Below are 13759 nucleotides of genomic sequence, written 5' to 3' on the forward strand. Positions count from 1 at the left end.
TGTGGAAGTCATGGTAACTTTTTATATTTATTGCCCCACTAGAAAATAAGTTCTATAAAAGCAGAGTTTTGTCTGTTTCATTTAGAAATAACTCCTAAGCAACTATGAAAATGACTTATACCTATTGGTAGGATGAATATATTTAGGATTTCCTTGGTTATCTTATTTAACTCTCAGAATAACCCCACAAAGTAGGTACTACTACCATTCACATTTAGAAAGGAAGAAACTGAGGTTTTCAGTAGTTAAATTACTTGTCCAGTCACATATGTGTTAAGTGTGGTGGATGTATATGCAGGCCTCACTGACTCCAAAGTCCGTGCTCTTGAACAGTGTGCTTTACTATGGACTGTTCACACCTCTCAGTCCAGCTCTTACTAGATGGCCTTTAATAACTCTTCAATCACATTCAAGAGCCTCACTCCCCAGTATAGACAGCTGCAGAGATGCAGTTCTTCTGGAATTAAGGCCTACACATTTTACTGAACATACTTGGCCACTTACACAGGGAGCTTTCCTCAAAGAAAGCAACAAATGCAACCACAGCCAACCCACTGCTCAGTCCCAGTCCCTACCCTTACTCCCTCTTCAACCCTGATCCTGGAGCACAGCCTATCATCAAAGGCCTTTACCTACATCCAGGACAGGCTTGAAAACCCAAGATGCTAATGGACACAAATGACAGTCATTTGGAGTTTTGGATCCCATCTACTATAAGCTAATCTCACCTTTTCTAACCACTAAATACCACCGAACTCCCCTCAAACCAATTCTAATTGTGCACAAACTTCCTTTCCAGTTCTCTGCCCAGAACCAGTTCTATGCCCAGAACCAGTTCTCCAAAGGATAAAGGCTGAAGACTGGAGCCTCAGTAATCAGCTCCCTCAGAAGCTGAAGACAACATAAGCCCCACACAAGGGGCTATGCCTTCCCCTCCCTGTGTCGTCAGAGGCCCAAATCATCACATTGCTGAATTTAGTGTCCCATGAGCCACTGTAGACACTCGGTAGCAATCATTCCAAAAGTTGTAATAAGTTGGTGCTGCTCAAATTAATCTCCTCTCCCTGGAGGCCTTGCCTTCAAACAATGGACATGGTCTGGAGTCATCTTAAATAACAGCCTGTGTCTACGTAGAAAGCTACCACAAACTGTTTATCAATTTCACTTGTGAACACAGAAAAAACACTTAAATAAAGCTGAAAACGAGACCAACAATTAAAGTGTCATCTCCATGACTGTTTTCTTCCCAGGTTGCAAAATATATCAACTTGGAAAAATTACATATATATTAAACAAAAAAGAAAAAAAATCAGAAAACATAATCTAAAAGAAATGATTCATCCTCTCCATTCACTTTAAGTGCAAAGTCTGACATTTTTACAAAAGGCATGATGCTTTGTGATAATCTCTTCACTGAACTATGTACCACGAGAATCTTCAGTAGTAAATATACATGTATTAAATACATATTAATAAAATACCTCTGTTATATTCATTATAATAATATAGTCAAGATCAGGGGTGTCCAATCTTGATCAGGGGTGTCCAATCTTTTGTCTTCCCTGGGCCACAATGGAAGAAAGAAATGTCTTTGGCCACACATGAAATACATTAACACTAATGACAGGTGATGAGCTAAAAAAAATAAAAGTCACACAAAAAAAGCTCATAATTATTGTGGGAACTGGCCAGCAGTCCGCAATGCAACGGGGCTCTCTCTTTGCTCCCAGGCGGATCGGCAGGTCGAGAAATAACAGACACACACAAAATAGTGAAAGCTGGGTCCAGGGGGGTCACAGCCTTCTGGTCCCGTGGTGCCAACAATGCCCTGGATATGCCAGCATTTATTATTGAGTTTAGTGAGGGCGGGGGTACGTTAGTGAGGGATTTAGGGTTATTTGATTATGTGGTGAGATGGTCACATGGGGATGAAGTAATTCTTTAACATAACATCTGTACAGAGAAGTACAGTATACAAAGATAAGAATTTACAACATAGTGTGTGCATCAGTAATTTCCAACAGAGCCTTAAAACAGGAACAGCAGTAACAGTTACAGCAAAAGCTCATTACAAACAGTTCATAGAAACAGGAGGTGAAGTTTAATTTCTAACAGAGCCTTAAAACAGGAACACAGTCTTTCCATAACCTATGATTAGCAAGATATTAATCAACAGTAACAGTTGCAGCAAAAGCTGGTTACAAACAATTCATAGAAACAGGACCTGAAGTTAGACAATCAGTTAGACCAGAAATTCTCAGAAGGGAGTATGAACCCTAAAGAGGCCTAGAAGAGCCACGGCAAGATAAGGGCATTTATAGTCCTATCTTATCCATATGGACAGATGCCCCCCATGCGCCTGTTTATAGGTTTTCCACAAGGGTCGCATTCCATTCCCACAGCTACAAACATCTGCTTTTCCGGGATAGGAATCTTGGTGTTGTGAAACCTCCCTGACTGCGCGTCCATTCATAGGCTCTCTGCAGGGGGAAGCACATCACGCGCTGTTGGCTCATTCTGACAGTACAACCTGGCATGGTCTTTACACAATCCCGCATGCAATTTTGAATTTACAATAATCAGAAGCATTTCATCTTTTATTCCGTAGCAACAGTTTCAGGGGGTCTCCCTACACATGATGTTTTAAGAAAGTTTACAAATTTGTGCTGGGCTGCATTCAAAGCCATCCTGGGCAACATGCAGCCCATGGGCCACAGGTTAGACAAGCTTGATCAAGATGCTTCCAAGTGCTAAAAATTATCTAGAATTAAATAAATGTGTGGTCTATGTGAAGGAAACTATAAAACTTGGTCAAGATGTTTACATGTTCTAAAAAACATAAAGAATTAAATGTGCAGGCTATGTAAAGGAAACTATAAGTTTATTGAATGACACCTTAAAAAATGCAAATAGTGGCCGGGCGCAGTGGCTCATACCTATAATCCCAGCACTTTGGGAGGCCAAGGTGGGCCAATCACGAGGTCAAGGGATCAAGACCATCCTGGCCAACATGGTAAAGCCCGGTCTCTACTAAAAATACAAAAATTAGCTTGGCATGGTGGCATGTGCCTGTAGTCCCAGCTACTCGGGAGGCTGAGGCAGAAGAATCGCTTGAACCCAAGAGGCGGAGGTTGCAGTGATCCAAGATCACGCCACTGCACACCAGCCTGGTGACAGAGCGAGACTCTGTCTCAAAAACACAAAAAACAACAACAACAACAAAACAAAACAAAAAGCAAGTAACAGGAACTAATCATTTTTTTGAACAAAAAAAATTATGCACATTATGTCACAACATTCCAAACAAATTCTCAACAACGTTCTGTATTTTCAAATCTTTTGTACTGCTGCTAGAACAAATGTAAATTTTATGTGAAATAATGAGGGGGGTCGAGAATTTTGTGAAGATACAGACCAAAGCTTAACTAGAGATCTTTTTTTTTTTTTTTTTTTTTTTGGTTGTTTTTTGAGACAGTCTCGCTCTGTCGCCCAGGCTGGAGTGCAGTGGCATGATCTCAGCTCACTGGAACCTCCATCTCCTGGGTTCAAGCGATTCTTGTGTCTTAGCCTCCCGAGTAGCTAAGACTACAGGCACGTGCCACCACGCCTAGCTAATTTTTGTATTTTTAGTAGAGAGAAGGTTTCACCATGTTGGCCAGGTTGGTCTTGAACTCCTGACTTCAGGTGATCCACCCACCTCGGCCCCCCAAATTGCTAGGATTACAGGCGTGAGCCACCGCACTGGGGCAAAGATGCATCTTTAACGGCTAGAATAAACTAAGTATTTCAGAGTCTGAAAAAAAAAATATGTAAAGGCCTAAGATCATGTAAGAATTCAGTATGTGATAATGGTGGCTATGTCAGTTTTCCAGAAAAATGGAACCAATAAGATGTACATATAGACAGAGCTTTATGATAAGGAATTGGCTCACCTGATTATGGAGGCTAGCAAGTCCCAAGATCTGCAGGTTGAGTTAGCAAACTCGAGGCCCAGGAGGACTGGGAGTATTGTTCCAATCTGAAGGCTCAAGACCCAGGAAAAGCTAATGTTTCAATTGAGTCTAAAGGCAGGAAAAAGCTGATGTCCAGTTTGAAGGTCACTGGTAGGAATTCTTACTCAGGGGTGTTGGCACTTTTGTTCTATTCAGGCCTTCAATCAATTGGATGAGTCCCACCCACGTTCATCTGCTTTACTTAGTCTACTGATTTAAATGTTAATGTCATCCAATACCCCCTCACAGATATACCCAGAAGAATGTCTGACCAAGCATCTGGGCACTCCACAACCCAGTCAAGTTGACATATAAAATTAACCATCACAATGACATTTCAAAGTAGAGAGAAATAGGCCTATTTAATAAATGGTGTTGGGGTAAGTGGTTCTCTCTGTAGATCACATGGTATGTGTAAATGTTTACCTCACATAATAAATATACTTCACATGGAATATAAAATTTAAACTACCAAAGCGTTTAAAAATTATAATGAGCATTTCTAATCTTAATGTTAAGATTGCATACCAATTGCAGGGGGAAAAAATTACTTAAAAGTTTTTTTTGTTTTGTTTTGTTTTGTTTGAGACGAAGTCTCACTCTGTTGCCCAGGCTGAAGTACAGTGGCGCGATCTTGGCTCACTGCAAGTTCCACCTCCCAGGTTCACACCATTCTCCTGCCTCAGCCTCCCGAGCAGCTGAGACTATAGGCACCCACCACCACGCTCAGCTAATTTTTTTGTTTTGTTTTAAGTAGAGACGGGGTTTCACCGTAATACCAGGATGGTCTCGATCTCCTGACCTCGTGATGTGCCTGCCTTGGCTTCCCAAAGTGTTGGGATTACAGGCGTGAGCCACTGCACACAGCCAAAATTACTTAAAAGCTTGAAGTAATTTGAAAACTTAAAAAATATATATATTCCCATAGACAAATTTTAAAGTATACCTCCCAGAAATGAGAAAGACTATCCTGTTGATATGTTGTTCATAAAGTAAAAAAAACAAGTTTCCATTGTTCCTGTAAAAAGGTAAACTATGTACTTAGATTGGTGAGAGCACATAAACCAAGAAAATCTTAATAATCTTCCATGACTAGCTATTATAAAATGATGAGCACCTCAGTTAAAGTGAGCCTACTGATATAAGCCAACATCAAGAAAGTGAGGTGTAATCAATATTTTTAAATTGTTCAATGTCTGTAGAAAATTTAGAAATTAAAATGTTTAAGAACTATTTTATCATGTCATATTAGTAAGGTTGGAATTTTTTTAACAACAAAAAAAAAGAACAGCACCCACTGTGGCAATGGTGGGCCCACATTTCCAAACTTTTTCTTTTGTTTTTGAGACAGGGACTTACTCTGTCACCTAGGCTAGAGTGCAATGACACAATCACAGCTCACTGCAGCCTAAACTTCCCAGGCTTAGGTGATTCTCCCACCGCAGCCTCCCAAGTAACTGAGATTACAGTGCACCACCATGCCCGGCTAATTTTTTGTATTTTCTGTAGAGAAAGGGTTTCACCATATTGCCCAGGCTGGTGTTGAACTCCTAAGCTCAAGCATTCTTCCCACCTTGGCCTCCCAAAGTGCTGGGATTACAAGCATTAGTCACCCCACCCAGCTGTCACATTTCCAAACTTTGAATGGGAATGAAATCCATACAGACTTCCTGGAGTCAATTTCATTAGAACCCCTATTATCCAGAGAGTAGACTCTGAGAAATTAATTTGAAGACAACTTGGTGGTTGTGTGTCTGTGCAGATGGGGGAAAAAAAAAGGGAGAGAGAGAAAAAACTTGGACAAGCGTAGAAAGGTATATGCTCAAAGGTGTACCTCAATAATGTTCATTTGTAAGAGTAAAAATATGGGAAACTACCTAAAAGTGAGCCATTGGTAGGTGTAGATAAAATATTGTAGATAAATGATTGTTGAGAAATTTTAAGTAGTTGTTAAAAATGGTGAGGTAAGGGTAGGAAAACTAAGATGGAAAACTGTTATGTACTGTAAATGAGTTCACCATATACATTATACTTCTATTGTGTAAGTGTGTGTGTGTATCCTAAAAGGACACTGAAATATAAGAAGTCAAACCAAAAGCCCCTGACAAAACTAACACACATAACAGAAAGTACTATTTTCCCCACTCATTTTCTCATATAAATAAGTGGAAAAATGCATTTTCAGAGAGTATAACCCTATGACTTCTGTGGTAAAGTCATGTCAGTGATCTTAATGTCTATATTCTGAGTATTATTTCCTCATCATTACCTACTAAACTAACTCCCTGTTGTTTCATGGTTAAAGTTCTTCACAGCCTTTGATAGCATCTGACTGCTCTTCTAAAGTTATTGATGTTCAGGTATGTTTTTCATCACTACCACTAACATTACCAGTTTGAAAACTTAGGCAACATTTCTATAGGAACTTTAAAATATATTTAACTGTAATAACGTAACAATAATATGTGCACACATCACCAAATCATCTGAGAAAACTAAAAACCACACATAATAGTAGTATCAATTCATCTAAGGTTAATTTCCTGTGGCTGAGCTGATACTACTATTTATTTCTCTTTAGAAGCAATTAAAAATACAACTTACAACTCTCCAGTCATGCCTGGATCTAATTAAAGGCAAATCTCTTATGATTTTGTATGTATTCTAGCATTTGATTAATATTCTGACCATATTTCTTAATACTCAAATGTCCATAAAACTCCAGTATGTTATAAATTCTCTACAGGCACATATATATTGGTTACAGTGCATGGAAAAAGGCCCAGACAGAACTAAAAACCAAGTTACTTTAAGGAAGTGAACCAATATGTGAGTGAGGTGGGTTGAAGATAACTCATCTGTCAAATTCCAAAGAATATTTATTCTCCCAATATCGGCAACTGGTGCAGACATCAGCACAGGGGAATCTAGGCCTGCGAAAGCTAAGGAAGTCCCACTATGTCACGGGCACCAGTCACGGCTGCCAAGTTTCTCCAAGTTCGTTTTCTGTTTTAAGGGATGTTATCAGAGATCCACAAGAATAGGGTAAGCCTTTACAAGGGGTCTGAGTTGAAGAAATTCTGAACTCCTGTCTTCTTTTCTGAGGTCCTGAGCTTCCTTTAGGGGATTGGTAAAGGGAGAATTTTTGGCTATTACTGAAAGCAAGCTTACGGTTAAGGCCCACTTTTGTAGAGAGGATAACTACCCCCATTCTGTAGATAAAGAAACCAATAACAGACAGCATTGGCCATACGAAAGTATGGACTCCAAACATGGCATAGCTTCATATTAGTCATCAATTCTCACCTTCCAAAGTATCTGAGACCTTGCTCTTCATAACTGCTGTCTAAGAGAAGACATTGGTTTTTTGTTGTCTGAAAGAGAAGCCTGGGAATGCAAGATCTGAGAAGAGAGGTAGGTTGGGAAAAGGGAGTTGGAGTTCCTCAGACAAAAGGAGGAGGTTGAGTGTGCAGTGTCCAGTCACTGGGTGACAGATGAAGACTCAGTGGAAAAACAGGAAGGAGAATAGGTAAGTCTTCCTCAGAAAAGGACAGATATGATGAAAGGATCCAGGGCAGTCACAGCTACAGTCTCTGGCTGCCAGCAGCAAACAGGGGTAGGGGTTGAAGGCATCAAGGATACCCATGGGCTGAACCCTACCAGAAGCAATAGTTCCACATTTCCCTGCTAAATACAGGTAGGGTGTGAAGTGACAGGGCCCACTAGACCAGAGAAAGGCAATTTCAAGACAGAAAGTAAGCCCAGTTCCAAAAACAGGCTCTTAGGAGTTTATCAGAAAACTATTTCCAGGCACTGGGAGTGATTAGTCATTTCAGAAATCACAAATCTATGACCCAGCAATTCTCATCCTGGTTTAAACATGAGTGCACTGGAGGATAAACTGTTGATTGTGAGATCAGTTTAGTATATGGGAAAAAGTATTTCTTTTAATAGAATGCAGTATAAGAGAAAATATCAACAAAGTACATTACAGGTAATTAGGGTAAGGATCTCATAAAACAGAATCTTAAGTTTTTGGTGTTAATCTTAAGTTTGCATGTGTTAGAGACACACATGTGAACACACTATTCTTCGAGATACTATCCACATCACTCCTCCCTCAATGTAGCCTGCTCAGTGAGGTCTTTTCCTCTCCATCCTATCTAAAATCAAACCTTGTATCTGACTTTTCCTATTTTGATTTTTCTTTATGATGCTTATCATAGCCATCTTCTTTTCTTTTTTCATTTTTGTGTTGCAGACTGACTTTCAGTAGATTACAGAGCAAATGTACTTTGTCAACATGACTGCTGGAAGCAATAAGGACACAAACTCTCTGGTCTACAGTGACCTCCCAATAAAAATATTCTAGGATGGCTTGTCACTGGCCTCTTTTGTAACAAACTACTATTTCTGGATCAATACAAATGTGGAGGACATGAAGACATAGTACTCTGTGGAGCCAGGATTGGGGTAAATGCCACCCCGTGATCACTATGACAGGTTCTATTACTAGAAGAATGCAGAAAAGTTGCACTGAGCAGTCAAAAGCAATACTCATAACACATATTTAAGTACATAATAAAAATGTATCAAATTAACACAAGAAAGGGTGAATTAATCAAACAGTGCAGGGACAACTGGCTATTTATTTGGAAGGATACAGAGCTGCTTACCTTACACCACATACAATAAGAAACACCACAGGGACATATGAATAATGTAATTTAATATAATGTCTGCTTCACACATGTTGAAGGAGAGACATACCTGCGTGGTTCCAAAGGGAGTTTACTTATGCCAATAGGAAAGGAGAACAAACAGAAACACTTAACTTGCAACTAGTAGAGTAACTTTATTTCTAACACTGAGCCTTCTACATAGGAATTTACAGAAATGAAAAACACTGTGCTGCTTATTCTCCATTTCTCTTCCCAGATTCTCTCTCCACCCTTCTCTGTGCCCACCTGGGCTCTCCCGCAGATGTATCTGGTTGGTTTCTCCAAAGAGAGGCACCAGCAATTTGGCACCACAGTTCTGGTAGTAATGATGTCTCTTACAAGGTGGCCCCTCCTCCATGACAGCAGTTCTTACTGGGCTCTGGTAACACTGTTTCCATCCTTGCCCTTCAAGGCTCAGAATGGTAATGGCTTCCTGCTGATACAAGTCTCTGGGTGTTTCAGTGCCCCTTGTTTCTGGCCCACACCACTGTAATCAGTCTGCCATTAAAATCTTTTTAGTTGGAGAATTCTGTTTTCCGCCAGAAAGAACCATGGCTGATACAAACAGCCATCCGTATATTAACTTGTCAAAAGAAATAATTCTTCCCCCAATTACCATATAGAACATTAACACTTAGAAAAATATTCCTCTGTGCCAGCTGGAATGCCTTCAGCTCTTAAAGTATCAGATAGCCCTAAGACCAAATAAAAAACAGTTATTGAGGGTTATACGAAGTCCCAGTGGAGAGCAGGTACAGAGAGCAGAGTAGCTCGGCAACATCACCTCTGAGCTGGTTTTTCCCACCTTGTACACTGTTATCTTCAGCCTACTGCCCTTCAGATACAAACGATAAGCCAATAGCATGTACAGACATGAAAAAGCCCAGTAGAAGAGACAAAGTCTCTTCTCATGTCATGACAATGTTGTATCAAGGAGATCTTTCCCAGAAGGACTACACAATAATTCCCAAACATCTCACTGCTCCCAAGTTCACCCCAACAAAATCATTAAAATGGAACTTCCATGATTAGCTTTGACTAATTTGGACTTACCACTTAAGTCATCTGGGAGAAGAATGCACAAAAATAAAAAATTTAGCTCAGCAAGGATGAAGTAGGGAATGGCCATCACATGGGCAGTGTCTATTAGAACTGCTGACCACTGTGTTCCAAGAGGGGGGCAAAGGAAACAACAGGACAAGGGAAGCAGAGACACTCTAAAATAGTAATACACAGAACTAGTGTCACATAGGCCATGCCTAAACAGATACATAATGAAATAACAAGGATATGAAAAGGGCCTTTCATTACATACCGCCACTTTTTATTTGAGGAGTGCAGTATTACTGTTTGTTAACCTTTGCATAATTTATGTAAAAACCATTCTTAACAGCATTTACATTACAGAATGACCCAGAGGTAGCTGAAAAACCTCAGAAAACTACTGTTTAACTTCTTTACTCAAGTGACAGTTCAATAATGGCCATATTCATGCATATATGCCAGGAAACAGTCAGAGGAAAGGTACATGATATAGTTCTTTGTGAAATAATATTTCACTAAAAACACATACTGGCCAAACTACAAAGGGACTCTGGTAGTATTTAGAGTAGGACGGATTCAGAGGTAGTTAAAAACCTCACGAAAATATTTTTGGCTTCTTTCTTGAAGATGCGGTTCAGCTGTAAATGGCCATAGCCATTTATTTACGTCAGGAAAGAGAAGGGGTACGCAGTTTGTATTGCCAAATACGTTTTCATATATACACAGTGATGTGCTGTAAATATTTGACAGCAGGTTATCTGAGAAAATTAAAACCCTGATTTATAGTTTGTCAATTTCCATGGTGTAAACACTCCCACTAAGTCCAAGCTACCAACAAGACAGCACTGCATGTCGAGTTGGGAAGAGACAGATGTGCAGTGCACACTATATACAGTATTTTCATCACACAGATTAAATAAGTAAAACAACAAAGGTAATAGTGAAATGTAGCAAAATAATTAGGAAGTGATGAGTGCTGAGTATTTATTACCTTTGTTTTTAATTTAACTGTAAGTTTACATATTTTAAATAATGACTGTTTTTAATAACTGGCTCACAAAATTCCTTAAAATTTAACAATCAGCAGAACTTTTAAGTCAGTATGAGGTTATACTAGCACATCACTATATTTAAGTATATGTGTAGAAATATATTTACATATCCATACAAACATATGTACATACACATATATATCAACCTATAAAGACACCAATGGTATTTAGTGTGGAAAATATTAACACATACCATAGTAGTTACTCAATTAAGGGTACGTACTTTCTCATCACAATCATGTTGAATTCCAATATACAAATCAAGCATACTCAAATTTATTATATTAGCATACTCACATAAGGTCTACAAACATCAGGGACTCTTCACATGTATGTCTAATGCTGTTGTCATTCAACTTTTACAAGCTTCAGATCCCACTGTGAATATGGGTATAAATGAATATTGTCCATTATATTTGCAATACAATTTTGGTATCACATCTGGAATACAACACTAAACAGCATAAATTCTAGATAAATATTTTCACCATATTACTTAGGTGAACAGAATTCCCCTCAGTACAAATTTTCTAATGAAAGGTTTTAATTTTTCTTGAAAGCTTTTACATATTCAAACAAGAAGTCATTTTCTACAAATGTCTGACATTCTTTGGCTTTCTCTCTTTTGAAACTGTATAACCAATTTCACAGGTGTACGAAGGCTTCTAACATTCAGGATGTTGAAAGAGCTTTCACCCTCGTATGAATTCTCTGATGTTTGGTGAGCACTGACCTCTGACTAAAGGTCTTCCCACACGCATTACACTCATACGGCTTCTCCCCTGTGTGAGTCCTCTGATGTTTAGTGAGAGCTGATTTTTCACAGAAGGTTTTCCCACATTCGTTACACTTATAGGGTTTCTCCCCAGTGTGAGTTCTTTGATGTACAATTAGGTTTGACTTCACACAGAAGGATTTTCCACATTCATTACATATAAAAGGTTTCTCCCCTGTGTGTGTTCTCTGATGGACAGTGAGGGCTGATCTGTGGCAGAAGGATTTCCCACACGCATTACATTCATAGGGTTTCTCCCCTGTGTGTGTTCTCTGATGTTCAGTGAGGTTTGACTTCACGCAGAATGTTTTTCCACATTGCTTACATTCATATGGTTTTTCTCCTGTATGTGTTCGCTGATGGTTGGTCAGGTGTGGCTTCTGGCAAAAGGCTTTCCCACATTCAGTACATTCATAGGGCTTCTCCCCTGTGTGTGTTCTCTGATGTTGAGTAAGGTTTGACTTCTCCCAGAAGGTTTTCCCACATTCACCACATTCAAAGGTTTTTTCTCCTGTGTGAGCTCTCCGAAGCTGGGTAAGATGTGACTTCTTGCTGAAATTGCTCCCATTTTCATTATAATCATAAGACTTTCCCCCCATGTGTACTATCTGATGTTTTAAGAGAGTTGACTTTTCCCAGGTTTTGTCACTCACTTTATATTCATGGAGAATCTTTCTTGTGTAAGCTCCCTGATGGATAATGAAAGCTGAATTGTCACAGAAGATTTCCCCATATTCATTATATTCATAAGGATTGTCCTTTGTAAGAGCTCTCTGATGTCCGAACCTTAAATTCATGCAGAAGGACTTCCCACAAATACTGCATCCATACGGCTCCATTTCCAAATGAGTTCTTTGAGATATATTGAGCTTTAAACTTTCAATGAAGGTTCTTCCACATTCGTTATATTTACAGACTGTCTCTCCCATCTGAGATCTCTTATTTGTAAAAAATGCTGCCTCATCATGGAAGCCTTGTCCATTTTTATTATACTCAAAAGGTTGGCCAAAACTTGGCTGACTGAGATCCTGGTGATAATTAATGGCATTCCTTTTTTGATCATATTTATAAGACTTCTCTCCAATAGGGATTTTCTCATGCCTAATATCAAGGAGCAATCTCTCACATACATTAAACTCATCAGGCTTCTTTCTGGAACAGTTCTTTTTACTAATAATTAAGCCCGAAATATTTTTCAAACTCATTTCACATGAGTCACATATTTTATAGGGATAATTTCTTAAAGAAACAGGGTCTGTGCCCAAATTGAAAGTTTTGCCTCCTTTGTCTCCATTTTCTACACTTACTGTTTTGTTGTGGAATAGAAGCTCCCAAAAATGGTCATCTTCATTTTCCTGGTTGCTCTTTAACATGTCATCAACTTTCCATTTCCTTTCTAGAAATGAGAAAAATAACCACATCTTATGAACCTTAGTACATTTCTGATGGAATTGGACTTTTACACAAACGCCCTATCATACAGTCAATTCTTTTGTTTTAAATTCAGTTTACTGGTGTGAACTGAGTTCAAGTGCACATTTTCATTACCCACCAGGGTTTAGGTGGAAAACATAAACATGCTTCAGTGGAAACAGGGAGAGGAAATTGGCAATGACATTTAACACTTTATAAATATAACCTTCAAAACTGAAAAGAAAAGGTGAAATAAAATTCACAGCACAGAGAACTAGAGTGGCTGATTCAGAAATAGAAAAACTCGGAGAAAATGGGGTGAACCCAACAGAGACAATGAACACTGAATAAAGAGATGGTGAAGATTAGCACACAAGGGGTTTCAGAGGATGAATTAAGTTTGGTGGAGACAAAATAGAGCTTGGTCCTAATCCTCTCACACACAGTTTTCTGGGGTAGAATTCCCACCAGAGTACACGCTTCTTTCTTTGAATCAACAAGAAAATTAACATTCTGAAAACATCAACTTCCTTGGGTTCAAAAGAATAGTCCTATATAGCCCAAGATCCAGTGTTTTCTTTAAGTTTTATTGAGAAGAAATAATTTTTTTTAACGCCGTAGGAAAAGCATACTAGGGAAGGTGAAATAAACTCAAGACATGATAAATAGGAGATAGAGATATTCTGAGAGCTGTTTTTTCAAAGAGCAGGAAATGCACAGAGAATGAGTTCAAGGGAGTTGTTTTTTTAAAAAGGAAATAGA

The 13759-nt window shown here is 38.9% G+C and overlaps 1 protein-coding gene across 16 annotated transcripts in view; it reads right to left on the reverse strand.

Annotated features, from left to right (window-relative positions):
* LOC105463236 (zinc finger protein 248) overlaps nt 1-13759 on the reverse strand; it is a 113410-nt gene that overhangs the window by 72616 nt on the left and 27035 nt on the right. For 8 of the 16 annotated variants that reach the window (XM_071070135.1, XM_011710232.2, XM_011710234.2 and 5 more), the window contains one exon: nt 8823-12980. In XM_071070135.1, the coding sequence (XP_070926236.1) occupies nt 11482-12957 (1476 nt within the window). In that variant the 5' untranslated portion in view covers nt 12958-12980 and the 3' untranslated portion in view covers nt 8823-11481. Of the gene's footprint in view, nt 1-1769; nt 2481-8822; nt 12981-13759 lie in introns of those variants that run through there. The other 8 variants (XM_011710239.3, XM_024787173.2, XM_011710238.2 and 5 more) reach the window with 4 other exon arrangements.

This window comes from Macaca nemestrina, chromosome 9 (genome assembly GCF_043159975.1).
Source record: "Macaca nemestrina isolate mMacNem1 chromosome 9, mMacNem.hap1, whole genome shotgun sequence".
Classification (NCBI taxonomy): domain Eukaryota; kingdom Metazoa; phylum Chordata; class Mammalia; order Primates; family Cercopithecidae; genus Macaca; species Macaca nemestrina.